General features: G+C 48.3%; 10 protein-coding genes across 13 annotated transcripts; 7 read left to right on the top strand and 3 right to left on the bottom strand.

The window, feature by feature from the left end:
- Window positions 1-37: 37 nt before the first annotated feature.
- Window positions 38-739, bottom strand: LOC136185771 (apoptosis regulator Bcl-2-like). The gene is made up of 2 exons (XM_065972947.1): window positions 227-739; window positions 38-172 (listed from the first exon to the last, which is right to left on the bottom strand). Exons 1-2 carry the CDS (start codon window positions 737-739, stop codon window positions 38-40), a joined length of 648 nt encoding a protein of 215 aa, XP_065829019.1.
- Window positions 740-1,718: 979 nt separating this feature from the next.
- On the bottom strand, window positions 1,719-2,634 carry LOC136185638 (apoptosis regulator R11-like). The gene is made up of 2 exons (XM_065972808.1): window positions 2,083-2,634; window positions 1,719-1,922 (listed from the first exon to the last, which is right to left on the bottom strand). The coding sequence occupies exons 1-2, from the start codon at window positions 2,608-2,610 to the stop codon at window positions 1,776-1,778; spliced, it is 675 nt and encodes a 224-aa protein (XP_065828880.1). The 5' UTR covers window positions 2,611-2,634; the 3' UTR covers window positions 1,719-1,775.
- On the top strand, window positions 2,109-7,710 carry LOC136185627 (non-lysosomal glucosylceramidase-like). Of its 2 annotated transcripts, XM_065972792.1 has the most exons (32): window positions 2,109-2,659; window positions 2,723-3,132; window positions 3,186-3,278; window positions 3,344-3,366; window positions 3,422-3,532; window positions 3,581-3,657; window positions 3,704-3,809; window positions 3,865-3,962; window positions 4,019-4,105; window positions 4,158-4,300; window positions 4,359-4,425; window positions 4,482-4,530; window positions 4,578-4,657; window positions 4,710-4,828; window positions 4,880-4,942; window positions 5,006-5,043; window positions 5,101-5,200; window positions 5,249-5,447; window positions 5,504-5,558; window positions 5,611-5,688; window positions 5,746-5,875; window positions 5,937-6,033; window positions 6,087-6,177; window positions 6,231-6,267; window positions 6,322-6,451; window positions 6,511-6,645; window positions 6,703-6,809; window positions 6,869-6,944; window positions 6,998-7,122; window positions 7,183-7,347; window positions 7,401-7,511; window positions 7,557-7,710. In XM_065972792.1, exons 2-32 carry the CDS (start codon window positions 2,935-2,937, stop codon window positions 7,635-7,637), a joined length of 3,069 nt encoding a protein of 1,022 aa, XP_065828864.1. In that variant the 5' UTR covers window positions 2,109-2,659; window positions 2,723-2,934; the 3' UTR covers window positions 7,638-7,710. The 2 variants fall into 2 exon arrangements, with proteins under 2 accessions (XP_065828864.1, XP_065828863.1); XM_065972791.1 differs by having other exon boundaries at window positions 2,109-3,132.
- Window positions 7,711-7,788: 78 nt separating this feature from the next.
- Window positions 7,789-9,601, top strand: LOC136185635 (mitogen-activated protein kinase 14-like). Its single transcript, XM_065972805.1, has 12 exons — window positions 7,789-7,950; window positions 8,009-8,138; window positions 8,188-8,358; window positions 8,421-8,450; window positions 8,503-8,548; window positions 8,604-8,720; window positions 8,779-8,850; window positions 8,903-8,982; window positions 9,036-9,114; window positions 9,164-9,273; window positions 9,330-9,393; window positions 9,446-9,601. Exons 1-12 carry the CDS (start codon window positions 7,835-7,837, stop codon window positions 9,526-9,528), a joined length of 1,098 nt encoding a protein of 365 aa, XP_065828877.1. The 5' UTR covers window positions 7,789-7,834; the 3' UTR covers window positions 9,529-9,601.
- A 5-nt stretch (window positions 9,602-9,606) lies between these two features.
- LOC136185636 (mannose-1-phosphate guanyltransferase beta-A-like) lies at window positions 9,607-11,357 on the top strand. Its single transcript, XM_065972806.1, has 10 exons — window positions 9,607-9,768; window positions 9,830-9,910; window positions 9,959-10,007; window positions 10,075-10,217; window positions 10,308-10,463; window positions 10,513-10,591; window positions 10,652-10,779; window positions 10,828-10,906; window positions 10,964-11,067; window positions 11,146-11,357. The coding sequence occupies exons 1-10, from the start codon at window positions 9,640-9,642 to the stop codon at window positions 11,275-11,277; spliced, it is 1,080 nt and encodes a 359-aa protein (XP_065828878.1). The 5' UTR covers window positions 9,607-9,639; the 3' UTR covers window positions 11,278-11,357.
- LOC136185629 (FAST kinase domain-containing protein 4-like) lies at window positions 11,340-13,327 on the top strand. The gene is made up of 2 exons (XM_065972796.1): window positions 11,340-13,127; window positions 13,178-13,327. Exons 1-2 carry the CDS (start codon window positions 11,340-11,342, stop codon window positions 13,268-13,270), a joined length of 1,881 nt encoding a protein of 626 aa, XP_065828868.1. The 3' UTR covers window positions 13,271-13,327.
- Window positions 13,326-19,222, top strand: LOC136185625 (protein MON2 homolog). The gene is made up of 25 exons (XM_065972789.1): window positions 13,326-13,444; window positions 13,514-13,577; window positions 13,634-13,758; window positions 13,813-13,944; window positions 14,017-14,170; window positions 14,233-14,327; window positions 14,388-14,519; window positions 14,576-14,767; window positions 14,836-14,960; window positions 15,016-15,354; window positions 15,412-15,584; window positions 15,641-15,731; window positions 15,797-16,037; window positions 16,095-16,289; window positions 16,348-16,515; window positions 16,573-16,674; window positions 16,728-16,826; window positions 16,886-16,981; window positions 17,036-17,281; window positions 17,344-17,589; window positions 17,649-18,554; window positions 18,603-18,729; window positions 18,787-18,850; window positions 18,904-18,964; window positions 19,018-19,222. The coding sequence occupies exons 1-25, from the start codon at window positions 13,340-13,342 to the stop codon at window positions 19,195-19,197; spliced, it is 4,458 nt and encodes a 1,485-aa protein (XP_065828861.1). The 5' UTR covers window positions 13,326-13,339; the 3' UTR covers window positions 19,198-19,222.
- A 52-nt stretch (window positions 19,223-19,274) lies between these two features.
- Window positions 19,275-19,680, top strand: LOC136185772 (protein MON2 homolog). Its single transcript, XM_065972948.1, has 2 exons — window positions 19,275-19,482; window positions 19,538-19,680. The coding sequence occupies exons 1-2, from the start codon at window positions 19,275-19,277 to the stop codon at window positions 19,678-19,680; spliced, it is 351 nt and encodes a 116-aa protein (XP_065829020.1).
- A 108-nt stretch (window positions 19,681-19,788) lies between these two features.
- On the top strand, window positions 19,789-23,897 carry LOC136185628 (keratin, type I cytoskeletal 9-like). Of its 2 annotated transcripts, none has more exons than XM_065972793.1 (18): window positions 19,789-19,851; window positions 20,150-20,348; window positions 20,410-20,788; window positions 20,844-20,951; window positions 21,020-21,173; window positions 21,237-21,328; window positions 21,378-21,564; window positions 21,612-21,753; window positions 21,811-21,870; window positions 21,926-21,979; window positions 22,030-22,088; window positions 22,140-22,311; window positions 22,367-22,655; window positions 22,707-22,855; window positions 22,901-23,095; window positions 23,153-23,234; window positions 23,298-23,372; window positions 23,432-23,897. In XM_065972793.1, the coding sequence occupies exons 2-18, from the start codon at window positions 20,223-20,225 to the stop codon at window positions 23,728-23,730; spliced, it is 2,622 nt and encodes an 873-aa protein (XP_065828865.1). In that variant the 5' UTR covers window positions 19,789-19,851; window positions 20,150-20,222; the 3' UTR covers window positions 23,731-23,897. The 2 variants fall into 2 exon arrangements, with proteins under 2 accessions (XP_065828865.1, XP_065828866.1); XM_065972794.1 differs by having other exon boundaries at window positions 23,307-23,372.
- A 1,156-nt stretch (window positions 23,898-25,053) lies between these two features.
- LOC136185633 (retinal dehydrogenase 2-like) lies at window positions 25,054-27,489 on the bottom strand. 2 transcript variants are annotated; one of them, XM_065972801.1, is made up of 13 exons: window positions 27,400-27,489; window positions 27,054-27,158; window positions 26,853-26,993; window positions 26,721-26,800; window positions 26,620-26,669; window positions 26,500-26,561; window positions 26,316-26,444; window positions 26,050-26,266; window positions 25,646-25,995; window positions 25,426-25,583; window positions 25,301-25,375; window positions 25,212-25,251; window positions 25,054-25,156 (listed from the first exon to the last, which is right to left on the bottom strand). In XM_065972801.1, the coding sequence occupies exons 1-13, from the start codon at window positions 27,433-27,435 to the stop codon at window positions 25,124-25,126; spliced, it is 1,476 nt and encodes a 491-aa protein (XP_065828873.1). In that variant the 5' UTR covers window positions 27,436-27,489; the 3' UTR covers window positions 25,054-25,123. The 2 variants fall into 2 exon arrangements, with proteins under 2 accessions (XP_065828873.1, XP_065828874.1); XM_065972802.1 differs by having other exon boundaries at window positions 27,054-27,240; window positions 27,294-27,433.
- Between the last annotated feature and the right edge of the window lie 505 nt (window positions 27,490-27,994).

Raw genomic sequence — 27,994 nt, forward strand, 5'->3', positions numbered from 1 at the left:
GTGCAACCAAACAAGCACTTTGAATGCATAAGTCTAGTCATGTAAATCTGAGTGCTGCCAAAGCAAGTCCGGCGGCTCCAGCAGCCACCATTCCACCAACGGCGATCATTTTCTCCCAAGCTGTCGATCGGTCTATTCTAGGATGATTCCGAAAGTGAGCTACAAAACCGTCCTGATAACAAAAAATCGTCACGTGACCGAGGTTAAATGAAAGGAGCCTCCTCACCCATCCGCCGTGGGCGTCGATCCACTCGGCGAGATACTCGTCGACGAAATCGGCCGTCAATATCGGTACGACGGCGATCATATCGTGTATTCCGTGCTTAATGCCGTGTACGGCGAACGCGCCGCTAAACGCGAATAGAGACGCTATCCGACCGTAATTGATACCGTCGCGAAAAATCTCTCGCGTCACGTCGCTGAATGTCGATCGGATGGTGTCCGGTCGACAGGGAAGTCGATCGCACATGCTCGCGAATTCGGCGTTGTACCGTCGTTCAATTTCTCGCGCTGTTCGTCGTATCATTGCCTCGAGCGTACCGACATCAGCGGGCGCGGCCAGACGGTGCGCTGCGTCTAGAACGTCTTGCCGATAACCGTTTAGGCCGGCGACGAATGTCTCGTTCGTTTCGCATTCCTGCACGCAACGATATAGTGCGTAATCCCTAGTGAGAGTGAGCGCGCGTTTGGCAACTTGGGTGCGATGACGCCGACGTGACCGATTCGCTGATTCCATCATTGTTGTCTGGAGAGGAGGGAGCGGGGAGAAGGAATTAGAGCCATTGGAAGGTACGACGCTACATTATATTTCGTTTGTTTTCAAGGGGAAATTTATTCGGGTTAGGGAGAGGAAAGGGGGGAGGATTCGATTGACGCCCTTGCCAATTTTAGGGGACTGCCCTTCGTTGTCTCGCTTTCACTCGACCTTTCTCCGCGCCCGGTTCTTACTTCAGATGAGAACTTAGAGCCTCAGCGGAATCGGGGGCGCTTCGCGTCCTGCTTACAGCTTATGCGGTGGAGCCAAAGAAAACCACGGGGCCTCGATCAAGTCGATCCGCATGCGCGTCCGAGTTATCATCCGGATGTTTGTCGTTCCCAAGTCTCTTGACGCACTGAAGGCAGCGCCGGCAGAGCCGTATATGGACGATTGAGTGACATATTTCTCAGATTCAGCTACGGCTGCTGTGACCATGCTGTGACTTTCGTCCTTCAGCAAATAGGATTTAGAAGCAGGGACTTAGTCTCGTCCCTCTTACCTCATTCTCGCGTGATGCCAGCGCTTAGAACCAGGCACAGCTTACTCATTGCTTTAGTTTCTATTTTTCTTCTGAATGGTCGAGGTGGTTTTTGGCTTTATCACAGATATCGGTGACCCTAGCTAAGGACAGTCACAGCACAGTACTCAGCAAAGCAAAGCGTCTCCAAGTCGTACGAAGCATTGAATCTGTCTTGATGCCTTGGCCAGTTCCAGCGGACGGGCCGCATCTAGACGACGTTTCAGCCCACCGGCTGCTCGCTTCACAGTTGCAGGCTATCGGTGATACCATGGACAAGAAGACCTTCAATGAGGTCAAAGAAACTGAAACGTCGTCCTTTTCCGTTCAGACGGTTATAGAATTCGTCCTCGGGTTGAGGGATATATTTTGGTCTCTGTGATCCCGAAAGCTGACTGGACACCTGAAGAGAAGCATTATCTGTATTAGTACACAGTCTACCCCTTGACGTTGCCACTTCCTTCCAATTTTATCTATACTTGAATTATATATTACAGTTAACTATCTTGGTGCCAGTAAACTGGCGCATAACCCCAGTCCAACGGTTCCCAACAAAAAGACATCACTGATCCCAAAAGAGACTCTTTTCTCGCTGCTGCTCTCTTTCAAATCCTTTCTCTTTCGCTTGGCGTAGGTGACGAAAGTTTCCTACAATGAAACCAAAGCAAGATGACGGGCGTGATCCAGCGCGAAATGCCTAATTATAAACAGATGACTAATGGGGGCACGGGGTCGGGGACTCCCACGAGCAAATTAATCCTCTACGTAAAAATGTTAGGGAAACTAACACAAATGTATTATGACTTACCCATCCTCCCGAATGAGCGATCCACTCTTCCAAATTCGTTTCTACGAAGCGCGCGAGCCATCGACTCACGCGCGCCACCGCCTCCCGCATTCCTTTCTCGGCGAGACTGACAGCAAAAGCGCGAGCGAATGCAAACAGCGCCGCAATTCGTCCCCAATTCGTTCCCGTCCCAAACAACTCCGAAGCGACGCCGGAAAAGGCCGCGTAGGCCGCGTCGTTGCTGACGCCGCAGCGAATTCGCGCGCACATATCGTCGAACTTCTCGCGGTAGCGATTTTCCACGTCGTCGGCAATAGCTGCGAGATGATGGGCCACTTCGCTCGGCTGCGCCGACGACAGGCCAGTGGGAATGTACAACCGTCTCTCCTCGCCGGATGGAAAGTGTTCCAACAAGCGGCGATAGATGCAATAGTTTGCCAGATTCTGAACGACGCTGCCTCTTCTCGCGGCAAGCGGACTCGCTTTTCGGTACGGTCCACGATGAAGACGCTTGGACGAAAGCGGAGAGTGGCGCACCTCCAATGCCATGCCGCGTTGCCACCAACTGAGAGCTTCACGTGCGAACGGCGCCGCGAAAGTATGTCGGTCTTCTGTCATGTGCAAATCTTGTAATTGTGTTTTGCGATGGCGTCATGCGCAGCTTCTAACTTTGCCATCGCAGCAAATTCTGTGATTAGCTGGAGAGAAAAAAAGCATGTGATATCCATCGGAATACCCATGAAAATGTAACTTTTCTGAAAAAGTTAGTCGACCACGTACGAGTAGGAGGATCTCCGGGATTCTGGGTCACGCGCTCTTGTGTACTCACGAAGAGATCTTCCGGTGCTCGTCGAGTCTCCCTTTGAGTTTCCGATGCGCCTGCAGTTGTTTGTGCACGGCCGAAGTGCCGCGTGCAAGAAAACTGATTTCAGCCTACAATTTCAAGACGCATCCATCGACTGGACCCTGCTCGTTGCATCAATCAAGCGCCAGCTCATTCAGAACCTACGTCTGCAGAAAGACGATTTTCTTGCATTCCAATACGTCGATGACGAAGGCGACACAGTGACGGTAAGAAATCCCAGAGAGCTCAATTATAGAACGGTAGGCGTGACGCCCAATAGATCAACAGCGATTTGGAATGGAGAGAAGCGTTGCGAGTGAACGGCGAAGAGCAGATGGGCTCTCTCGTTATGCACTTGGAAGCTCGCTGCAAGGTGCAAATATCATAATGACATACTATGATGATACCTGTTTTATCGTGGGTACATTTTTTTCTCAGGGAGCTACGGAATTGACCGGCAGGCAAGCGAAGAAGTCTCATGTGCTGCAGCAGAAAAATTAAAGAGGGTCGTCTTAGGTCCTCTTGCTGTTCAAGCTCTCGGTCTATGTCAAGTTGCTGTTCCTCGGATTTTCAGAGGCCGTTGCAAGAGGACACTGTTCTCTACGATAAAGTCGCTCCTCGTGAAATGTAAGAGGTCAAGTCAATTGGTCATGTGCTTCATAATGTCCATTGAAGTGTCAATCCAACGGCCGATCAATACAAGTATTCGGGCGACGCTCTAATGGCCGTGACGCTGCCACTCGGCGCTTTGGGTAAAAAATTAAACTTTTTTCATCCTTTGCACTAATATTTATATAGGAGGAGGATCTATCGCTATTGCTGGTGACGGAGGACTTCGTCAATGGCAAGTCTGCAATCGAGTCTCTCACGATGCGCACGTGCCGGATTCATTTTTTGCCATCCGGTAAAGTCAGTTAGGACGCATATAGGGGGACCAAAAGAATTATGAAGTACAATAGAGTCGGAAGTGGAACGTCGGCTACTTCGGCTGTCCTCATGTCTCCAGCTTTATACAACAAATCGGGTTTTCAGCCAGCGAATATTGTGACCGATCACGGTATATAAGTGTTTGAGTTTAGCATTATTTATTGTCGTCTAAACGTCGGTGTCTAGTTATTCCTCAAGCCTCAAAAGATCTACTCACTGCTCTGCCTGGAATTCAAACAATTGATATAACCGCCAAATTTCCCATCGTCGAAAGTTAGTAGAAGACTCAATGAGCTGTACGTGTTTATATTGTTTTAACGAGCAGTTGACTACACGTCCCCGGGCTTGCCTGTTCAGATTCACACGGAAGCGTTCAGTCCCTGCACTCCTTTGGATTCGAAGAATAGTGCGTTGCCGGTGATCATCTTCAATTACACGGTCACCAATCCATCGACGTCTACAGTTGAAGTATACCGGTGTTGTAGAGAGACAAGCCTTTCTGTAAAACACTTCGTATTTGCGTCAGGTGTCTCTGCTTGGTTCACTGCAGAATATAGCAGGGTGGGACGGACATTCGCCAATTACTACTGAAGGTATTGATTTATAATTTCCAAATTTCTGCCGCAAGCTTTACTTATGATCTAAATAGTTGCAAACGGAGCCTACGGTGGCAATACCAACACCGTTTTACCAAAAACGTATGAAGGGACTTTTGTACGTTCAAAGTTCATTGTTGCTTGTTTAGTACTGGCTATACAGCGTTGGATATGATGAATCCAGCGTTGCCCGCGACGGCCGAAATGAACGGTCACGTTTCCTTAGCAGGTAGATATGTTTCCGTCTGCACTGACATGCCAGATGTTAATTTTGTTTCAAGTTCTAACGGCCACCGGTGATGTGGTTGGCGTGACTCCTCAGTACGACGCTGTCAAAGACATGTGGACTCCGTTCGCTCAGACGGGAAAGCTTGGTCCTGGATCAACTGGACCCTCACCAGTACTCTGCAAACTAAAAACATGAACACAATTTCTACTAGAATTTCCTTAGGCTGGAAAGACTTGGAATGGCGCCCTTTCGCTGACAAGAGCAATAGGGCCCAAGCAAGCTCAGGTAAGTGTATCTCAATTTTTAGCATGCACAATCAGAGAATAGCTCGTGCTCTGCCCTCAATAGACTTTCACGTTTCTCTTGGCTTGGCATTATCCGCACAGGTCAGTATAAAACACCATCAGGTACTTACTGTATAGTACATATATTTCTGTGTTTAGATATGTCAATTGGTCTCAGGCGGGTTTTGGAATTAAGGACACAACAACTCAATTCTACTTGGGAAACCAGTACGCGACTTTTTGGCCAGCTATTCAAAACGTAGAGTGAAGAAGTGCACCATCAGAATTTAACCATTTTTTCCAAAAGGTTCTTGATTACACTGTAGCCAATATGGCTATGTTGACGCAGAAAACGAGAGCCTTTCGAGACGCAATGTTCAATTCCACGCTGCCGTGGCAACTGATTGATAGTGCCGCCGGACGCGTGTCTGTTCTCAAATCTCCCACGTCTATGTGGCACGGTGACGGAAATTTCTACGCTTTTGAAGGTTCTGGTAATGGTACCGGTAAGTCTGACAGAAAGGTCAGCGCACTTTAGCGATTTTTGTTGCGATCTGTAAAGGTTGTTGTCCTCTCAATTGCACCCATGTGTGGAACTACGAATTCGCTTTGTCAAGGTAGAGTCTTTGCTAAGCAAAGTCGGCATTTACTAGCGGAAACGTTTCCTAGACTGTGGCCTGATCTGGAAAGATCAATGAGATCAGTGGACTTGCAAGAGCAACTCTCTCCCAATGCCATCATTCCGAGGTGTGCTGTTGTACGGGCCAGTTACTATGGCTAGATGATATACTTTGACTCTCCCAGTCGAACTACCGTTCCTTTGGAACTACGGCGGCAATGGTCATTTTGGCCTGATTATACGACCGTCAACCAGGCATCTACGGCAATATGCGTAGATGGAGAAATCGGAACTGTCTACAAAACCTACCGAGAAGTATGTCTTAATTAATAACCTTGTATTGCTTTTATCCTCACATGAAATCTTGTTTTTTTAGGTTTTGCAAGGCGCGCCAAAGGCCTGGTTTGATCAGCAGTGGCATCAAGTGAAAAAGGTGATGCAGCGTTGGATGACTGAGCTGGACGACGGAACTGGTTTGTAGAAATAGAACCGCGTTGGTACATAATTAGAAACAAAGCAAATTAAGGTGTGATTCGAGGGCCTCAGCCCAACACGTACGACTGTACATTGTACGGAGTGAATACCTTTTTGGGAACGCAGTATCTGTGCGCATTGAGGTAAATGCTAATTGACTGCACAACGTAGGTATCAAAATAATATTTGAATATAGGGCTGCAGAGGAAATGGCCAAACTTCAGGGAGACACAGTATCTTCGCTATTTTTGTTGTGCATTACACTGACAAGAAATTTTGTTTCTAAGGCGTCGGCTTCTGCTTACCACGCGCGATTTGCAACGGGGGCCGCGACGCTTGATAAGCTGTGCTTTACGAACGGAAAGTACTATACTCAAGTCATTGACCCAGCTCACAACGTCGACATCATGGGAGATGGTACAACTTTTATTAGACAGTGAGTGAATCCTAACGGAAATTGACCCTACCCTTAAAAGGCACTCATGCTGACGCTTTGATGGGCTGGTGGTGGGCTCGCGCGTTGAACTTGGGAGACATTTTGCCAATTGACCACGTGAAGTCGTCCTTGCAGGCAACGTTTACTCAAAATCACGTCACAGCTTTTGATCCGAGTAAGTGTTCCACTGCGATTAAGCACGTGTATCGCATTCAGCTTCTTCATCTCGCAGACTTGCAACATCCTCGCAAATTTTTTGACCAACGCGACGCTGGCCTGTTCATTGAACGATGGCCCGACGGAAAAGTGCCTACGAATGCTGTTCTCTATTCATCAGAGGTACTTAGCTAATGAGCTTAATTAATTAAAAGTATAGACGTTTGTACGTGCAATGCTAGGGGGCATGGACTGGTCTGGAATATCCGTTTGCTGCTCAGTGTTTGTATGCTGGTCTGAACGATATTTTTCTTCAAGGTCAGTACATTATCAAATCGATTTTTAGACTGTCTCTATAATTTTACTTACAGTTCTCACCGAGGCTCGAGCTAAGTATGACGGAACCAGACGCAGCCCTTGGAACGAAATTGAATGTGGTGATCACTATTCAAGACCCATGGCTGCTTTTCTGTTCTTTGAAGCTGCTTCAGGAATGGTATGTAGCCATGCATCGAATAAATAGAATTACGCACAATTAATTAATTATTTTTTGTAGACGTGGAGCTTTGTACCTGTTCCCAACTCGAAAGCCATTGCAGTCAATTTGTCGTTTGCACCTCGCTTGGCATTTACCAAGTACCAAGGATTTTTCATTTTGGCCACTTGCTATGGCCAGTACCTGCAAACTGGAGATGCAAACCTGGCCAAGGGAAGCGCTCAGGCAAGACTTTCGTTTTTGCTTTGCTATTTATATTCAACTGCAATGTTCTCTAGATTATACTAACTGATGGACAACTTGTGTTGAACCAACTTCAGCTTCAATCAACTGCTGCTACTGCTACTGCTACCGTTGCTAGCAAACCAGTCGCAGCAAAGGCTTCTCAAGTACCGGATCATATACCTAAATCTAGTTGTTAATTGTGCGTTTAGAGTGGAGGATTACTGACTCTTGCGTTTTCAGCTCCGGTGACGCTTTCTGCTGGTCAGGCAATCGTCATCACAATTGGATGATAAGTGTGACATGACGTGATTTTTTTGCTGCTAAGCTGTCCTCTCTTTGCTGACTTCAGTGCACGGAAGCATATATACAGGAAGCGCCGAATCATCACATGGTCTAATCATGGCCTAATCAAAAACCGCCTCTTACGGGGTCTCAAATAAACACACGCCCTTCGCAGTGCGCCTGCGCGCTCTTCGTGGAAGAAAAAATGGACGAAATTCCGCCCGATTTCTACCGAATCGAACTGAATCGAACGACATGGGAAGTCCCGGTGCACTACCAGCAGTTGAGCCCCGTCGGCATCGGCGCCTACGGCCAAGTCGTGTACGAAACGTTCTCTCGCAATTGCCCGGACGTCAAACTTTTCCCTCTCGTCTCGCAGATCGGCGCTCGACACGAAAACAGGCAACAACGTTGCTGTGAAGAAACTATCGCGACCCTTTCAGACAGCAATACACGCGAAACGAACGTTTCGCGAGCTGCGTCTTCTCAAACACATGCACCACGAAAACGTGAGCGTCGAGAGCCGGAAAAAGTGTCGATTGGAAGCTCTCGTTGCAGGTGATCAATCTTCTCGACGTCTTCACGCCGAACGCGGGCGCCGACACTTTCAATGATCTCTACCTGGTCACGCCCCTCATGGGAGCCGATTTGAACAATATCATCAAGTTTCAGACGCTCAGCGACGATCACGTTCAGTTTCTCGTCTATCAGGTGTTGAGAGGACTAAAGGCAAGCGATATATGATAGTTTAGTTTAGTCGATTAATTAAATATTTATTTGTGTTTCTTTAGTACATTCATTCTGCTGGGATTATTCATAGGGTGAGTTTCTAGCGTTTGTTCCGTTGAGGAGATATGTCACGTGAGTCTTTAGGATCTTAAGCCGAGCAATATCGCCGTGAATGAAGATTGCGAGCTGAAGGAAAGTCACAGATCCCTTTGAAGTCAAAATCTCAACTATATGTCTTGGTGTTTAGATTCTTGATTTTGGGCTTGCTCGAACGACAGACGAAGAGATGACAGGCTACGTGGCAACGCGATGGTATCGTGCACCCGAGATCATGCTCAACTGGATGCATTACAAGCAGAACGGTGAGAGGAAGAGATCTCAATAAAAAATTCTATTTATTTATTTATTTATTTATCTTAGTCGATATTTGGTCTGTTGGTTGTATTATGGCTGAATTGCTCACAGGCAGATCTCTTTTTCCGGGCAGAGATCGTGCGTGAAGAGAGCCTTTTTCGGGGAGAGATTTTCTTAGCTATTGTTCTAGATATTGACCAGCTGACTAAGATTCTTCAGCTTGTTGGCACTCCGGGAGAAGACTTCATTCTAAAAATTTCCAGCGAACATGTAAACGTCAGGTTGTGTGACCTTTCTGCGTTTTGAGCGTCTGTCGTGTCTAGGCGCGCACTTATCTGCATCAACTTCCCAAAATGGATAAACAGAATTTTGCAACAGTTTTTGTGGGAGCGAATCCCTTGGGTGAGTTAACATGGACTCGTTTCTCCTTGATAATCTCTTCGTTTTTCAGGTATTGATCTTTTGGAAAAGATGCTTGTTCTTGATAACGAGAAAAGAATTACGGCTGTAGAAGCCCTTGCTCACCCTTACTTTGCCAAATACGCCGATCCGTCGGACGAAGTAAGAGATATTAATTTGGCTTTAGATACTCAATTTGAGCTGTTGAAAAAATGTAGCCAGTCTGTGCAAAATTTGACGATTCGTTAGAGAAGATAGACTGTTCAATTCCAGAATGGAAGGGTAAAGCATTCTATATAAGTCAGAGTCAGCATTTTAGCTGTTTCCCCCGCAGAACTTGTTTATAAGGAGGTGATAAACTTTAAAGAGCAAAACGCCGATGCGATGACTGCCGGAGCGGAACCAATGGAAGACTAACTCTAAAGACGTTTTTTTAGTACAATCGAGTGTGTCCCCTCCCGCGCAATTTTGTGACCTTTGACGTACAGTAGAGAGCGTGGATATCCGGGCGCCTCCCTCCATCGAACAATGAAGGCCTTGATACTCGTCGGAGGCTATGGAACGCGTTTACGACCGCTCACGCTCTCGTCACCAAAGCCTCTCGTCGAATTTGCGAACAAGCCTATACTGATGCACCAGGTCGAAGCTCTCGTCAAGGTGGGAAACGCGTTGCTCGTCTCGAAGTCGAGTTGAACGAGGGGTTTTTCGCTCTTCGTAGGCGGGCGTCAAGCACGTCATTCTCGCCGTCAGCTATCGCGCCGAATTGCTCGAAGAAGAATTGCTTGTTCACGAGAAACGGGTGCGCTCCTTTCCTTCGCCTTTCTTCGCTCATCGCGCGGTTTCTTAGCTCGGCATAAAAATCACGCTTTCTCACGAGAAGGAACCTCTTGGAACGGGTACGGCAGGCACTCGGTTTTCGCATCGCGATCGCAATACGTGCCCTTCCCCCTCTTTCTCTCGTAGCTGGTCCGCTCGCTCTGGCCAAGGACGAACTGAGCGTCGATTCGGAGCCGTTCTTCGTACTCAACAGCGATGTCATTTGCGATTATCCGTTCGAAGATATGGTCAAGTTTCATAAGAGTCATGGAAAGGAGGGAACAATCATGGTAATAATAGATAACAAAAAAATTGTCTGCGTATAGTTTATGACGTCATATTTCTTAATATGTTGGGCTAACTGATTTGTTGCTGTTCAGGTGACCAAAGTGGACGAGCCGTCCAAGTACGGCGTAGTCGTCTACAAATCTGATGGGCAGATTGAGAAGTTTGCTGAAAAGCCAAAGGTGTTTGTATCAAACAAAATTAACGCCGGACTTTACATTTTCAATCTGGCCATTCTAGACAGAATATCAGTGAGTCATAACCATCGTATATTTCCTTTTCATCTATGCTTTGATTCAGCTAAGACCAACTTCCATCGAGAAGGAAATTTTTCCAGCTATGGCTCAAGCCAATGAGCTCTACGCAATGGATTTAGCTGGTGCGCAATTACGTGTGCCATATCGAGTCCCGCTCTTGTTCAACGCTATTTTTCTGACAGGATTCTGGATGGACATTGGTCAGCCAAAGGACTTTCTCACGGGAATGTGCATGTATCTCAAGTCACTTCAAGACAAAGATCCAGAGAAACTTTATAAAGGAAACGGGATCGTTGGCAATGTTTTAGTTGTACGTCAATATTTATTATTCACAAATTCGACTATTTTTGACGTTTAGGATCCCAGTGCAACCATTGGACAGGGATGCAGAATTGGGCCAAATGTTGTCATAGGACCTGACGTAAAAATCGAAGACGGTGAGACTGGGTGCGTTTCTTTATGAAATAGCCTGCGAATACCGGCATTTTCTTTAGGCGCCTGCATATCTCGCTGCACGCTTTTACGCGGCGTTCAAGTCAAGTCCCATTCGTGGTTGCATAGTTCGATTATTGGATGGAAATCTTGTGTCGGAAGATGGGTAAATAAATAAATAAATAAATAATCGATTTTAATTAAACGTCTCTGGTCATTCTGTATATTCGCTTTGTTTCTCAAGGTGCGATTAGAAAACGTGTCTGTTCTCGGTGAAAACGTTTCAATTCACGATGAGCTCTACATCAACGGTGCTCGCATTCTACCGCACAAAGACATCACCGTTTCCGTTCCGGACCCGCAGATAATCATGTGACGTCACCGAGTCGTCGACTTTTTTTATATTTTTTTGCTGATTGGGAACCTTTCGTACTGTACATGCGGGAAGTTCGTCAATTATCCGGGGAGGTCGCTTGTCCCAATGCAATGAACTTTGCAATTGTCTCGCGACGTATCGGCAGCAGATATCTCGCGCGGAGCCTCTGCAGCGCTTGCCGTTTGCACACGACGTCGCAATCGAAAGGAAATGACGCGACGACGACTTCGACGAAACTTTCGCCGGCCGTCGAATTGAATAAACGTCTGATCGGCGCCCAATCGGGTGCCGAAGCGCTGGACCTCTTCGTCTCCCATCGCGATCTCATGGACCCGGTCAACTTGGGCACGTGTCTTCATCGCGTCTGCAAACTCGAACGCGCGTCCGCGTCGACGCCGATCGCGCGCACGCGCGATTTCGAGCGGCTCGTCGACGCCGTGCGCGCCGCCCTTCCGCGCATGAGCGAGCACACGCTCGGCTCCGTCATCTGGTCGCTCGCCAAGACGGGACGCTTGTGCGATGACGTCGCCGATGATGTCATATCGGTTGCCATGCCGACGCTCGAACGACTTCGTCCCCAAACGCTGGGACTTCTCGGTTGGGGTTTGGCTCGATCGACGACGTCCCGGATCGATTGGCTGACGGAGATTCGGAGGGTTTTCGTTGAACGACTGCCTCGTCTCGACGACGTTCAAACGATTAGCACGATTGCTCATTCGTTTGCAAAACGCGGCTTGCTGACGTCGGATGCGTTTCGCGCGATCGAAGTGCGTTCTCTTGAGCTCATTGATCAATTTCCGACGCGCAGTTTGGAACTCTTGCTCCACGCCATGGCAACGTCGAAAAACCGTTCGCCAACCTTGCTCTCATCTATAGCCAAAGTGGGAATGAATCGACTCGAAAACATGGACGGATCGTCATTGGCAACATTTGCGAGTGCCTACGCCAAACTCGACTTCTACGATCCGACCCTAATGAACGCGTTGATTCAGAAAGTGATAAATCAAATCGAATTCATGACTCCCTATGCCGTCACGAATTTCGTCTGGTCATTGGCTACGTTGCGTTTATACGATGACGATTTGATGGAGTCGGCTGTGCGGCACGCGCGCGATAATCTCCGCGTCTACGCGCTACACGACGTTGGGAATTTAGCGTGGGGTATGGCCGCGTTGAATTGCTCGTCGTCGTCGTCGTCGTCGTCGCGCTGCGTCGTCGATTTGCTTTGTCGGCTCGTCGAAAGGGTGGAGGCTCAGCTCGATGATATACGACCGTTTGTCCTGTTGAATTTTCTCTGGTCGTGTCTTGTCTTTGACGTGTATCCGAAGCGATTGTATGAGCACGTTTTCGCCGATCGTTTCTTAGCGAAAACGAGTTTGACCGTGGAAATGGTTCATCAGTTCTGTCAGCTTTACGTTGGAGCGCGTTACGAGCGACCTGAGCTAGGCTTGGCCTCTGTGTCATCCTCGCACCTCCAACGAATATTGGGTGACGCGAAGGAGAACATGAGATCGAACGTTAATCCGTCGGATTTTCAGAATCGAGTTGTTGCCGTTTTGAATGATATTCTTGGTGGAACGGAATTTTTGAAGAGGGAGGTGACGCTGGATTACGGTTATTCCATCGACGCTCAGGTTTTGTTGAACGGCGACGTTCCCGTTTCTGTGAGCGACGAATTAGGATTATTGATAAATCGACTGCGTTCCGACAACACGAGCCGAAGCGACATTCGACGGCTCGCTATCGAAATGGACGGGCCATGGCATTTTTTGAGAGACACCGAAAAGCGTGTCGGCGCAACCGTGCTCAAGCAGAGACAGCTGAAAGCTCTGGGATGGGAAGTAGTCAATGTAAGGGGGTATAGCTAATGAATAGACATCTGTATTCCTTTTTTCTGCAGATACCTTACTTCGTGTGGGCTCGCTTGCAGACAGCAGAAGAGCAGATCATGTACCTGAAACAAAAACTTTTCGGTCGAAACCAAAAACAATGATACTTTATCAATAAATTGAGAGTTTTTAGCAACGCTAGCGTGCTCCAGACTGCGGATCGAGATAAAAAAATGACGAACTCGTATAGAGCACAGAAGCAGCTTCTTGACTCGCTTCACGGCGACCTCCGCCTCCTATCGACGGAAGCGAAGAAGAAATTCCCGGCCGTAAAAGAGGTGAGGTCTCCTTTTGGGGGGTAGGCAAAGGAACGAATATGGAATCCGATGCTCGTTTTCGCTTTGGAGGCGGCCGAACGAGGCATGATGAATCTTCGAACGCTGACAACGGGAAAAGATCGGCTCGACGAAGGTCAGAAACGAAGCGAATCGTCTCCGCGACGCATTTTTAGGCGTGCATACGCGCAGCGTTGGCGAAATCGGACGGCGTCTTGCACGCATTCCTTTTCGGCTGCGAGAGCCGTCACGCGAAGCTCGTTCACGTCTCCCTAACGGCCATACAACGACTATTGACGCACAAGGCCATACCCGAAGTGGGCGGCACCCCTCGACAAATTTTTAATTTTTTTATTGAGACATCTGTCTAGTTTGCCGTGGGAAATATTTTGAATGCTCTGTGGGGGCTGATGGAAAATCGTATCGAGGATTTGAAAATTCTTCAGACGGTTTTGGTGATGGTGACAAGTAGTTCGACCGTCCACGGCGATCAGCTGGCTAAGGTATATATATATATAATATATATATATATTTAAAATAATAGTCAATAATTTATATATTTTTTCGTATGCAAGGCTTTTGTCATGTGTTTTCGTCTTCACTTTGGTCACGACGTCGTTACCATGAATACGGCGTCGGCGTCAATTCGGCAGCTTGTGTGTGCCGTCTTTGATCGCGTATCGGTGCAGGATGAAGCGTCGCTAAAAGAAACCGTCGTCAAATCGCCGGGTAACGTTCATTTGTCTCCGTGGGCACAGCATGCCTATTTGACTTAGATTCTCTCTTTTTAGATGCTGAGCAGCAGGCGTCTCCAACGAGAATGTACCATCGGAATTCGCCGAGGAATTTAGATCAGCCGACGACTGACGCCTATCTTTTATTCCAGGTCAGCGTCCTACTGTACAATCGAAAAGAATTTCTGGCGAGGTTATATATATATTTTTAGGACATTTGTCAAGTTACGAATGGCGACAGTCCGTATTGGTTAATTGGTCTGTCGAACGAAGAAGGAGATCGATCGCTTGGACTCGAACTATTAGAGACGGTTCTTTCTACGTACGTCGACGTCTTCATCAAGGCGAGATCTTGTCGCGGAATCGCAACCACCTTTTTGAGATTCGTTCCTCTTTCTAGCATCCGGAGTTCAGTTTTTTATTGAAGGAGAGAGTGTGCCCGTTGGTCATCAAACTCTTCTCGCCGAGCATCAAGCATCGCGGCTCCGGCAATGCGGCGTCGACTCTAATGGTCGAAAGGCCGTCGTTTGGAACGTCGCTTCGCCTTCTGAGAATCGTCTCCGTTCTAATCAAGAATTTCTACACGTTATTGGTAAAAATTCGACGATTATTAATATAATATTAATTAGAGACATTCTTTTCTCTCTCTCTCTCTCTCAGGTGACCGAGTGCGAGATTTTTCTCTCGCTCCTAGTCAAGTTTCTCGACGCAGATAAACCCCAGTGGCAAAGAGTAATGGCAATCGAAGTCATTCACTCTCTCTGCGTTCAACCGAACCTACTCGGGTAAAAAGGCGTCGCTCCTCCTCACAATTCCAGTTCCGCAATCCCTTATACACAGATCCTTTTGCCAATACTACGACATGCAAGAACACTCGACGAAAATCTTTCGAGACATCATCAACGGTCTCGGCTCCTTCGTGCAATCTCTTTTCGCGAGTCCGTCGACTTCGGCGACGGCGACGGCGACCTCCACCGCATCGTCGTCGTCATCGTCGTCGTCGTCGGCAGCCCTCGGAAGTCCGTCGGCATCTTCGTCGTCGCTAGCAGTGGGAGCCGGTTCTTCCGCGTCGCTTGGCAACGCCGCTTTCGGTCAGACGGCGGCGAGCGGTTTTACGAGTGGAAACGTGTCGATAGCTCTTCATCCCATGCCGCCGGCTCGTGCGGCGAAACCCTTTGTGTAAATAGACGTTCTGGCATTAATTAATTAATATTTTTTTGATTTTTTTTCTTGTAGTCTTCAGATGTTGGATAGGGTCGAAGCGCCGGCGGTTCAAGATAGCTATGCGCTTATTACCGCGTTTGCGAGTCTCGTCGACACGGTGAAGAGCATAGCGTCGCTTGTTGACGACTTTACGTCAAGCGGCGGCGGCGGCGGCGGCGGCGGCGAAAAGAAAGCGAAAACGCCAGGTCAAAAACCCTCTTTGTTCCTTTTTCTCCTTATAAAGAAAATGTATACGATTTAGGATTATCGCTCAATCGCGATGTTTTGCAAGAGATGATCAATTCGTCGTGGTGCGGTCTTCTTGCCGCGCTGTCTTTGCTTCTTGACGCGTGGTACGTAGAGAGATAAAAAATTGGAGCAATAAAAACGATCGCGCGTCTTTTTTCTCTTCCTTCAGCTTGGACGAGACCGTCATCGAATCGATACTGAAATCTCTTCAGGTCTTCACGAACGTCAGCGGCTCGCTCAACCTGACGACGCCCCGCGACGCCTTTCTGACGGCCCTCTGCAAAGCGTGTCTCCCGCCTCGCTACGCTCTCACGCTCTACACGACCGGCGACGGAGGCGGCGGAGGCGGAACTAGCAGTAACAGCGTCGGCGCGAGTGGAACGACAACTGTTCTTCCAGCTCCGCCTCAGGTTGGGGGGAGCTGTTTTGTTGAGAATTCGATGCATTTTTTTTCAAACCCCTTTTAGTTGAATGGTAAGAATTTGCAGTGCATGAAGTCGTTGCTCAGCGTCGCTCATTGTCACGGCGGCGTTCTGGGTACGGCGTGGTATCTCGTCTTGAGCACGCTTCAGCATTTGACGGAGTTGCTCAATCTCACGCCGTCGACGGGCGGAAGTTTTAAAGTGGGTAAAAAAGCGAAGAAAGACTCGACGAGTGCTCTGGTTAGAAGACTCGTAGAACTCTTCGTTTTTTTTTTTATATTGTTTCTTCTTCGTTTAGCCTACGTCATCGACTTTGACGGATTTTTCCGTCTTGGCGTCGATGCTTTCGAGACTCTTTGAAAGTTCTCGGCAATTGAGTGCGAATTCACTTTTGAGTCTTTTGGACGCGTTGACGCGCTTGTCAAATGAGGTAATGGAAAGCGCATCTATTAGTGGGCAGAGCAAGGTACAGATTACACTGGCAATGAATCGAATGAAGAAAAAAGTCTTATTTTTACGCTAGGAACCGTCTCGTTTTGCTATCGCTAAATTACTCGAAACTGGCCTGGCGAATTTGTGTCGAATAGAGACGGTTTGGGATATAACGGAGACTCATCTACTCAAGGTAATTTTGCAATAAAATAAGCCTCTGAAGTTTTATTCGCCTCCTTTGTGCAGGTGTGTGGGCATTCGCACTCGACGTTGCGCGAATTTGCTTCGGAATCCCTCGCTTGTCTTGTCCGCAGTGGAATTACGTATTCACAAAGTGGAGACACGGTACGAAAGTAGACACAATCTATATGCGCTCTCTAATAGCGCTAATGCCTCGTTTTCAGAAACCCGATGAACGGACTCTTCTAAGAACTCTCCAGAAACTTTCTCGGATAGAGCATCTAGATGTTCGTCAGCAGCAACTCGAATGCGTCCTTCAGGTAGTCAAAGAAAACGATTCGACTTGAAAGGGACGCTCGCACAAACGACTCTAGGTTCTTCATTCGAGTGGACAGAGTTTAGTCGACGGTTGGTCGATCATTCTCGACATTCTCATGCAAGCGGCTCATCTGAAAGGGCAGTCCGTCATTCACGTCGCCTTTCAAGCGCTCCAATTAATCGTCACCGATTTCGTCGCTCTCCTGCCGACGACGTGCGTCTCGCACTGCATCCAAACGGCGGGAAAATTCGGCTCACAGCGCGTTGAAGTTAATATAAGTCTAACAGCAATAGGTCTTTTGGTACGACGAGAGAAAGTCTTAGACGTTTAACTAAAGATGATTGTCTTGTGTTCTTTACGCAGTGGAATATCTCCGATTATCTGGAGCAGAGTAGTGGCGGCGACGGCGACGGCGATGCCAAAGAAACGGACGTCAATAGACTGTCTGATTCCGATCAACTTTGGCTGTGCGTGTTTAGCCAATTGGCCTATCTGTGCGTCGACGATCGTCCGCCGGTAAGGAAGAGTGCCGGGCAGACTCTCTTCTCGACGATCAGCCAGCACGGGCAGCTGGTAACAAGCAAAGGGTGGAGCGGAGTTTTACGAAAAGTAAGAAAAATCGAGAGACGTTCCCTATGCTCTTCGATTTTTTTCTTCTCTTCTCGTAGGTTCTCTTTCCAATGTTAAAAGACGTTCAGGATCGGTACGAAGGCGCCGCCGTCACTCCCGTCGACGTCAAACCGGGCATTCTGATTCATCACTCGCGCGACACCGAGCAGAAACAGTGGGCCGAAACGCAGCGTCTCACATTGTCCGGCGTCGCTCGCGTCTTCCAGTCGCGCTGGTCCACGCTCAAGCGCGTCGACGACTTCGCCAAAGCGTGGAATTTCATGTTGGACGTCGTTCGAACGTCGGCACTTCACGCGTCGACCGAAATCTCCTCCGCCGCCCTGAAAAGTCTTCTCGTCCTTTTCGACGTCGACGTCGATTCGAACGACGAAACGACGCTGTGGCGCGACGCGTTGACGACGTGGCAAACGATCGGCACGCGTTACGACGACGGCGACGACGGCGAGACGGCGTCGTCGCCCAATCAAGGCTATCTGACCGACATCGTGAAGTCGTTTCACTTCCTATACAAACACATGTCGGAGATTTCCGCCGACGATTTCGATTCCCTCGCCTCCGTATTAAATCGCGTCTTGGCTCATCCCATCGATAAGGACTCTAGCCTCTTTCTCGTGTCGGGATCCGGCGGTGCTGGCTCGCCGAGTCCGCTACAGCAGGCGTGCTTGAACGCCGTCGCGTCTGTTTATGAGACTGTGCGCGTTCGCGGCGATAGTGGTCGTCTGGCGGCGAAGATCGTTAGCGTTTTGTTGAGTTTTGCTCTTTTTGCGTCGCGACCGCCTCTGCAGCTGCCGCTGTCGGGAAAAGTGGCTCAATTGGCGGCGGACGAGTTGAATTGCTGCGTCGCTTTTGGCGAACGGGCGCTGCGCTTGGCCGGCGACGTGTACGCGAATGAAAAGCGGGACGAGGTCGTCGTCAAGGAAGCCGTTTTGGAGAAACTTCTAAAGGTTTTTAGGAAGGATAAATGGTAGTTTTTATATAGAAGCTTTTTTTAGGCATTGCGCGTTCCTTTGGGTTTGAAGTACGACTGCCCTTCTGAGAGTACGTGGACGTTGGCGGTCGATGTGCTGCTTCGATTGTTGGGGGATGGATTAGAGACGGCTCGATTGGCGGAGAATAAGAGTAAGAGGGGTGGGGGTTCTTTTCTCGGGCATTGCGAGATCGTTCGGCGTTCATTAGGGTATTTTGAAGGAATGTGGAAAGAATTGGGGTTACTGTTAGAGGAGTTCTTGTTCTGCAATCGGTAGATCTGATGCGCGATAGCGCGTTTCTGCGTTGAGAATCCCCCCCGTTTAGTTTGCCCAAGACAGCGTTGCCAGTGGATCAGAGAACAGCTCACGAATTATTGGATATTCAAGTACGAAAAGAATGAGGGGCAAAAGGAGAGAAGATGCGATTTTTTTGACCTAGGTAGTGGAAATGTTGGGAAAGACGATTTTGCCTCATTCGCAAGACCTGCCGCCCGATTTCAAAACGAAAGTCATGGAACTTCTAAATCGCGGCTCCGTCCACACAGCCGATGAAGAATTCAACGGCGAGTACACGAAAAAAAAAAACGAAGCCCAATTTAAATTTTCTTTTTCTAAATAGTCAGTAAACTGAATACTGTTCTAGTTCGCGAACAGTTTGCAAAGACGTGCTTCGAAACGCTCCTTTGCATTTCGTTTATGGCGAGCGGCGACGAGAGTTCTGAAGGCGGACTGTCGGAATTGGCAATCAGCACTCTTCTTCGACGGTGTCACGAAGTGACGAAGAAGTTCGTTCAGGACGATCGGCACGCTGGGAAGCGACCGTTGCCGCGAAGTCAAATGGGAGAGGTCAGTTTTGTGTTCAAAGCTACGGAAAGCGTCGTTTCGTTTCTGAAAAAGTCGCCTGGTACGCGTGCGTAATTATATCCTCGTCATAATTAAACAATTTTTTTTTCTTGCAGCAAGTGGAAACATTTGGAGTCAAGTGACTTCTCTCTATCCGCTCTTAGTTGATTGCGTTACGTGTACGGCGTCGGACGTCAAACCAGCCTTGAGAGATGCATTGAAACAGTATCATGACTTGTTAGCGCCTCAGTGTAGCTAGCGCATTGCATGGATGTATTTATTATTAGTGAATTTCTTTGTGCATAGGAAGTTTTGTAAAGCGGCATTGATTGGCCGACGTGACGTCACTGTCTTCTCCGGGACCTTCGGCGAGCGTAGCGCCTTTGGCAGCAATCACGTGATCGAAGCTTGACCGTCGTTCAAGAACAAGGTAGAGCGTGCACCTTTTCCCTTTCCCCTGTAGGTAGACGCGAGTTGGACTTCTCCATTTTTCTGGCGTCATCTGTTGCGTTATTCTGGCCAATAAGGCCCGAATCGAAAGCGACGCACGACCATGTGCGTCGCTTCGACGTCCTTTCGCATCGAATCCAAACAAATCGACGTGCGCAACAAAATCCCAATTGCTGCTCGAATGAACGTGGAGCCCAGAAACCGGGGGCCCCTTTTTAGCGATTCGCGCCCCCGTGACGCAAGTCGTTTTCGTAACCGCGCGTACGCTCTCGTTGCAGTTTCCGAACGTCGGTTGTACATTAGTTCTGTACATACCACGCACACACTGTAAATACGCCGTGGGGCCGATCGATGAGCACCGTCGGAGTCTCGATGAAAAAATCGCGCGATTTGACGTCGATCCAACAGCCGGGGGCGCCGGTGAAGACCCCTAAGGAGGCCCAACCGAAGCCAACGCATCGTTCCGAGCCGCGAAAGGTATCGAAACGAAAGAAAAGGGGGGAGTTATAGTTACAGAGGGGACTTTTTCCTCTTTCAGCCGACTGCCGATCAAGTGAGACTCCACGCGCTGATTGCGATGGAATCGAAGGAGGCGTACGGTCAAGCGAGCAACGTGGACGTCGAGAAAAAGGTGCGCAACGTTTCGGATATCACGGGAAAGGACGCGGAGCGCGTTTTCTTGGCGCTCGTCGACTGCGACATGGACGAATCGCAGGCCGTTCAGCGATTGGTCGAAGGAGCGCCCGTCGACGAGGAGTGGCACACGTCGGGCGGCGGGAAAAAGAAGAAACAGCAGCAGCAGCGGATTGGGGGGGATCGAGGCAATATTGATGTGATTACTGCGCCGGGATACGAGGGAACGACGACGGAAGAGAAGAAAGGCGGCGGCGGCGGCGGCGGCGGGACTTTTAAAGCGGGTTTGTTGTCGTTTTTTTGGGCTAAAGAAAGGACTCTTATAGGATTGGTTTTTAGCTTCTAAGAGTGTTCGGGAAGGGTATGGAGGTAGCGTAGTTGTGACGGAGAAGGAGAGTGGAAAAGAGGCTGGCTTCGGCGGCGGCGGCGGCGGCGGAAGTGGACGAGGTACTGGTTTTATAAAACATAGTCTCATGATAGAGTTTATAGATTTTTCTCACTCTTCCTATTCTTAGGTGGTGGACGCAGTTCTTTTTGGTCGTCTGGATCGAGAGACAGAGGCGGTAGAAGCGGCGGCGGCTCTGGGGGAACTTTTGTTCAGCGAGACGGGACTTTTCGTGGAGGAAAACTGGGTCATCGCGGCGGCGGCGATAATCCGCGCTTTGGCAAGTCAGTTTTTTTTCTCTATTATTATTATCCCATTGGACTGTGTTTGAGTCGATCGGTTTCTAGTCATGGCCGTCCCGGTCGAGGAAAGTATAAATATTCGAGGGGAAAAGGAGATGGGCATGCGACGGGCGGAAAGCTGGAATCTCCGGAGGCTGGTTTGTCTTCTTTCTCCTCTTTGAACGCGATGCTAATATTTATTTTTAGCGTGGGATTCCGAAGATGTGAGGCGAGAAGATTCCAAGGGTAGAGCAACGGGGAAAGGAACGTGGACCAATCGAAAGGAGACCTCGGAATGGAATGGTATCAGTGAGGAATCCCGTCCGTGGACTGTGGCAGAACCGGACGTAAAGAGTCCCGCCGTGTCTAATAACAGAGACGAGGGACAGCAGAGGTATTCACCTATTCTAATACTCGTCATCTTCTTATTCTTATTCTTAGAGGTATTGTCAATGAACGGGCTCTTGAAGATCCCGCTATTATTTCCATTCAAATGTCAGCAACGCCTTCGATGACCACGACGGCAACGTTGAATCTGGAGCGTCCCAGACGGCAACGAGTCATCAAGAGAGGCCCGTCACAGGTTTGTTGTATGTATGCTCATATGAACGTTGCGCGGAGTCCGTGTTTATTCGCGTAGATTCCCACTGTTCCTGTTGAGATGCCCGACGTGACGTTTGATCCTCGATTGGATGAAGAGGCAATTTCTTCATCATAAGTTATTTCGAATTGAATCAACTTTGTTTTTTTCACAGTTTTCGGATCTGACGTTTGATTGTGGCAGTCGACTTACGCCCGAGCCAGAAGACGTAAGTAGAGTACGACGCGATGAAATTTGTTTCTTTATCTTTATTTCTAGGTTGAAGAGGTCTCTAGTCCGTTGGTTGAAGTGTCGTCGTCTCCATCTCTCTCAGAAGGGTAAATTCTTCGCCTTGTCCAAAGGACTTCTCCTCATAATATCTCCTATAGTCATTTACCTGATCTTTCTACTGCGCCACCCTTGCCACCCGAAGCGTCTTCCTTAATAAATCCCATTCCTCAAGAGATAACTCAACCGCCGCCGCCACCTTCCGATATGCTCTCGTCTGTTGCTCATCACAGTCAAAGTCCGTTGCTCTCCGAAAATCTTCAAGAACCTGAAGTACGTGGCATTGCAGCACGAATTAACTAAGCATAGTATTGCTATTTTATTGCAGCCTTTTGTCGCGTCGAAAGTCAGTTCACTGTCGCCCGTTCTCAGAGATGCGAAGGATAGCGCAAGTCGGGTTCTATCTCCGCCGCTGCAAGACTCCGCCGCGGCGTCTCTCGCGCTTGGGCCGACGACGGGAATGCCGCCGGCACCTCTACCTATGCCCGACGACGCCGAAACGGTTTCCATGACGAATCAACTGGCGTTGTCGAGTAACACAACGTCGACGACGAGCGTGTCTACGTTGCCAACGGCAACAACACATAGCGGACCCGGAGCGTTGCCGCCGCGATCCGGTAAGAAAATAGTCTGACGTTACTCTAATATAATTTTCTGTCTATGTTTAGGGAGTGGAACAGGTAAACATGCTCCACCCGGCATGTATCATCCGTCGCCGGCTGCGAACCAACTTCTCCTTCCCAGTGCCGCCACGTTTCCCTATATGATGAGTTATCAGGGAATGCCGAGCATGGACTATGAGCTCCTTCGCATGCAGGTGAGTCAGTTTTGTCGTCTTCGCCGTTTCTAAATCGTTTTTTAGAATGCGATAAGTTCGAGGGACGGGTCGATTTCGTCTGGTGCCGGCTCCTTTGATAAGGGCTATCCTCGCGACGTGACGTCAGGAAATCCCATCAGCCAACAACCCATGCTGAATCCAATGTATTATCCAAATGCTCCTGGCCTCTACATGCCGCCCGTTTTTGGCATGCCGCCTTACGTGGGATTTCCCTATCAGGTAGGTTGATAGAAAGAGGGTAAATAGTATAGGGCTCTCATTTTTTTGCTGTGTAAGATGCCGCCGACTAAGGGGGGACCTTCCGGTTATCACGGCGGCGCATCGTTTGGTCAGACGCCGGGAAGCCAAAATTTTCCAGGTATGCGTCTTTTAGAAAGAACGACTTTGGATAGGGGAGGATAGGTTGTTTGTTTTTTACAAGTATTTGAAGGTGAGCAAGAATTCACGAAGGGGACATATGTCTCAGGGGCGAACAAAGCCAACCAGGGTGGCCACCGTAAGTAGTAGTTCATAGGCGCGCAGATCATCAAATAGATAGATCGATATCTTTATAAGGAGGTGCCTTGAGTTCAGTTGAAGCCTACAAGACAACGACGCCGGCGTACGATGGACAGAAAGGCGGCGGCGGCGGCGGCGGCGGCGGCGGCTATTCTGGAAATCCCGGCGCTGGAATGGGCTCTGGCGTTCAAGGCGGCGGCAGCGGCTCCGCACCTCTGCTCTCCAGTTCCTTTGTGATGTCAGGGGGTGCTAGCAGTTACGGAGCTGCTGCCCATGTTGGTGGCCGAGGCGGGCAGTCCGGTGGAGCCAAGTCCGCTGGAGGAAAGTATGGTGGCGGCGGAAATTGGCAGTCGTGATTTCTTCTATGTCCATGACTTGTTAGTGTTTTCTTTTCTTTTTCGTTTTCGTTATCACTCTGTACGCTATGAAGTATGTACACGGGGTAATGTAGTATGTCAGTAGGTAGTCTAGTAGTGGTAGGTACTAGGTAGACTAGATATCGGTAATTAAACTAATGAATTTATCTCTTTGGCGTGCGCACTGCGCCAGGTCACATGTCTCGTTCAAGCAAGGCCGTTTTCGGTAAGAGCTTTTGGGGCGTCGAATGCATGACTTTTGCTCTTTCGCTGGTCTTAATGCTTCATGCTGTGATGATAAACTTCTTTCCCCGACCGATTCCTCGTGAGGAAACGCTTTTTCGCAGTGGCGACTGACCGCGTGACACCGACCTCGTTCCGCGCTCGCTTCCCACCCGTTCAATCCACTGCAATCGCTTACCACTGCTTTTCTATCTTAGATTCGGAGCAATGCAACGTAGCAGAATGAAGGAAAAAAGCACGAGGAGGGGCCCCCTTTCGCACATCTGAGGCATCGAGCGAAATATCGAAGAGCAGAAGCAGAGAAAAGAAGAGACAAGAGCAGAGCACGTGAAAAGAAAGCGCAAAGGGGCCTCCTTTGTGAAAGGGAACAGACGATCGAGAAGAGGAGTCTAAAATCGATAATGAAGGCGTTAGAGGGTTCCTTCCAGTCTTCCACAGGCAGACCTAGCTCAGGTAAGACTCTTGCACTAGTTCTTGCATGTGGATGCATGGGGGGCGGATGTGACACTTTTGCGCTTGACGTGAAGAAACCATGGAAGAAACTTCGATTCTAGCACGGACTGACTCTCCAATTCTACGATAAAATACGAAAGCAATTTACTCTGGTTTGCCTGATTCAAGTATTTCTAGGCGCCCAAGGCACCTGCCCAATCATCATACATGAATGACGTCATTAATTAATGGTGAGCAATCGTTTCTTATTGCATGCCCCCTTTCTATATTCACTCGTGGCGTTGGGATGAAAAGTAACCATTTTTCGCAGTTTCCACAGCAGGGCCTTCGCGGGCTCAGTGTTGTTATACAGTCCTTCCTTTGGATGTCTGAATGCCAACATTTTCATAATGTTGACATTCAAAGACGCAATAAAATGCAATCTATACATACGTTGTGTGTGTCTACAGGTTGTGGCTGAAGGAACTCACGGTGAAATTGGCCTCGTCTGGCGAAATCAAGAAAAAGTGTCAAAATCATGAAGATTTCTGCAAGAAACCCGGCTCCGTCTAAACCGCTTCGCCCACCTATCCCAAGCCCACGATTCCTACCCTGGTGTCTTGTTACTCGCCGTTCCATACAACCAAGTATGACCTCAACGTTCAAACATGAATTCAGACAAGAAGCAACGAAAATCAAGCGTAGTTCGAATTCACATTCAAGAGTTCTTCTCACTAATCTTGATAGTGACCTATACAGAAGACGTACTAGTATATTGTACTCAGCAGCCAATAGCGAAAATGTACCGTTTTCACTTCAGAGTACTGTTGGAGGCCGTACTCTCCCCTAAGGAATTTTTTTTAATCAATTGAAAGGCTTTACAGAGAAGACTCACAGTTCTCGTCCGACACCAGACTGCTTGAATCCTCCAAATGACGCTTGAGACTGCGTAGCGTGAAAGCAGTTGACCCTAAAAGCAAATCAAATCATGTTACCCAATAGAAACCCCAGCTAACTCACCAAATTGTTCCCGCGCGAAGACTGTGAGAAATAGTGAGAGCTGTGTTGACGTCTCGCGTGACAACGCCAGCAGCAAGCCCGTACGGCGTCTCGTTCGCCCGTTGAACCACCTCCTCCAACGTTTTGAACTTTATTATTTGCTGAACAGGACCAAAGATCTAAGCGAAGGTTAATTAATTATTTATTTAATTTAGTAAAGAGACAGATTTTAGTGGTCTACCTCTTCTTTTGCAATGCGCATTCCGTCTTGAACGTTTGAAAAAACGGTCGGCTCGACAAAGAAGCCTTTGTCACCGATCCGGTTTCCGCCGCATTCTAGTTTAGCACCCTCTTCTTTGCCGGACCGAATCAGATCCATAATTTTCGTCAGTTGCTCGCCGTCGATTTGCGGGCCTTGATTCACTTTGAGATTGAACGGGTCTCCGACGTTTCGCTGTCGTGCTCGAGCAACGCTTCTCTTGACAAATTCGTCGTAGATGGACTCTTCGACGAATGTACGAGATCCCGCCGTACAGCATTCTCCCATGTTGAAGAAGAGAGCCCAATGGCACACTTCCACAGCTTCGTCCACTATGACAGAAAAAATCAAATAATTCTGAGAGTACATGTATTAGGTCGACTAACAATCAGCGTCGGCGAATACGATGATGGGGCTCTTTCCTCCCAGTTCCAGAGTGACGTTTTTCAAATTCGATTTTCCTGCAGCTTGCATAATGAGTTTGCCTACTTCCGTCGATCCCGTGAAGGCGACCTTGTCCACGTTCATGTGCTCAGATATTGCTGCTCCCGCTGTGGGGCCGTAACCGGGAACAATGTTAACGACTCCCGGTGGAAACCCAGCCTATTAATTAGATGGATATAGAATGAGCGTATTGTGATTCGTTTCTTACTTCTTTGATCAGAGATGCAAAGTAGAGGGCCGTGAGCGGCGTCTGCTCGGCAGGTTTCATGACAACAACGTTGCCGCAGCAGAGAGCCGGTGCAAGCTTCCACGACTGCAGCACCAAGGGAAAATTCCACTGCAATTAATCAATAATCAATACCGAATGATATTATGCCTCTCAGATTGCGCACAGGTATAATGGCTCCAACGACTCCGACCGGTTCGTGACGAGTGTAGCAGAAGTAGTCGCCATCTGTAATTGAAGTTCAAACTGAATTGGTAGTAACCCCTGTAGTGACAAATGCAGTTACCTATTGGAATAGTCTTCCCGTGGATTTTGTCGGCGAATCCAGCATAATATCTAAAGAAAGATTCTGTCGCCTCTACTGCATGTAATCACTGCCATTCCTACCTGTAGCACTTGATAGCGAAAGGCAAATCGCCGTTCAACGTATCATTGTACGGTTTTCCGCTATCCAAAGATTCCAATTTCTACGGCCCGGCCAAATCAATTAGTGTAATTATTTATTCTCAATTGACGTACAGCCAAATAGTCCCTGTCTCTCTCAATAAGATCAGCCAATTTGCTGAGAAGTCGTCCACGCTGTGAGGCATCCATTTTTCGCCATTCGCTTCCCAGTTCAAACGCTCTTTGCGCCGCCTTGACCGCCTCGTCCACGTCTGCCTGAAATTTGACAACAGTGCACGTGACGCTTAATTAGCATTATAATTATTAATGAATTACCTTGTCACCTTCTGCAACGTCACAAATCTTTTCTCCCGTGCTTGGGTTGATTGTGGGAAACGTTTTCTTGCTCAACGAATCTCTCCATTCGTTGTCAATAAAAATCTAAGTTAGAATCTGTCTAAAACTGGTCCTTTGACTAGTTTAGAATTCTCAAATTAGTTGCACGAGCCTTATCAACCGATTTCTAAAGGGATCATAGAAAGTTACAGCAACTATACCGTAGATAATCGACAGTACTGTAGTGTTTTCCAGCAGTCGGTGGGCGTGGCTCCGTTGATGCTTCAAGTCGTTTGAGTACTCTAGTCTGCCTCTAGTACCTTCTACCCGAGCTTTCTGAGCTCACCTTTGTGTACTTAATTTCTGGGCGTTCGTCAGACATCTCGCTCAGCTCGTGCGTCTACTGTCACGTGTATGATGACGCAGATGACGCCAGTATGATGCGAAAAGACTGTTCCAATAAACGACAAAAGAAAAAGCAAAAAGCTGAACGACAAAATCAGAAGTACTTCCTGGTGTCAGGATGATTTCTAGCTTCTTCAATTTTTTTGTAAATAGCTGGCCTATTGTTTCCTTCACGGTACTTTCTTTCGCAGTTTTCAAAATTCACGATAAAATTAGCCTCATCTAACGGCTCAACGACATCAAGAAAATTGCCAGAACTGGCATACAACTGTTCATGAAATATTTTTTTATCTATGGCCTTCTTGTCCAGAAGGTCGTAGGCCATTTCGAAGTACTTTCTGCATTTCTGGCGGCATTTGCTCACTCTTTTGTCACCTGGCTGTACCGTAGCTGAAAACCTCCTGCGCTTCACCCAATCCATTCCGGCTTCCTTTCGCAGTTTCGGAGTTTGCTCGCAGTCGGGATCGAAACGTTTAACTTTTTCATCGTTGTAAAAGCGAGATATTTCTTCGAGGCACATCGAAATGGAAGTGTAG

Source organism: Oscarella lobularis, chromosome 4, assembly GCF_947507565.1.
Source record: "Oscarella lobularis chromosome 4, ooOscLobu1.1, whole genome shotgun sequence".
NCBI lineage: Eukaryota > Metazoa > Porifera > Homoscleromorpha > Homosclerophorida > Oscarellidae > Oscarella > Oscarella lobularis.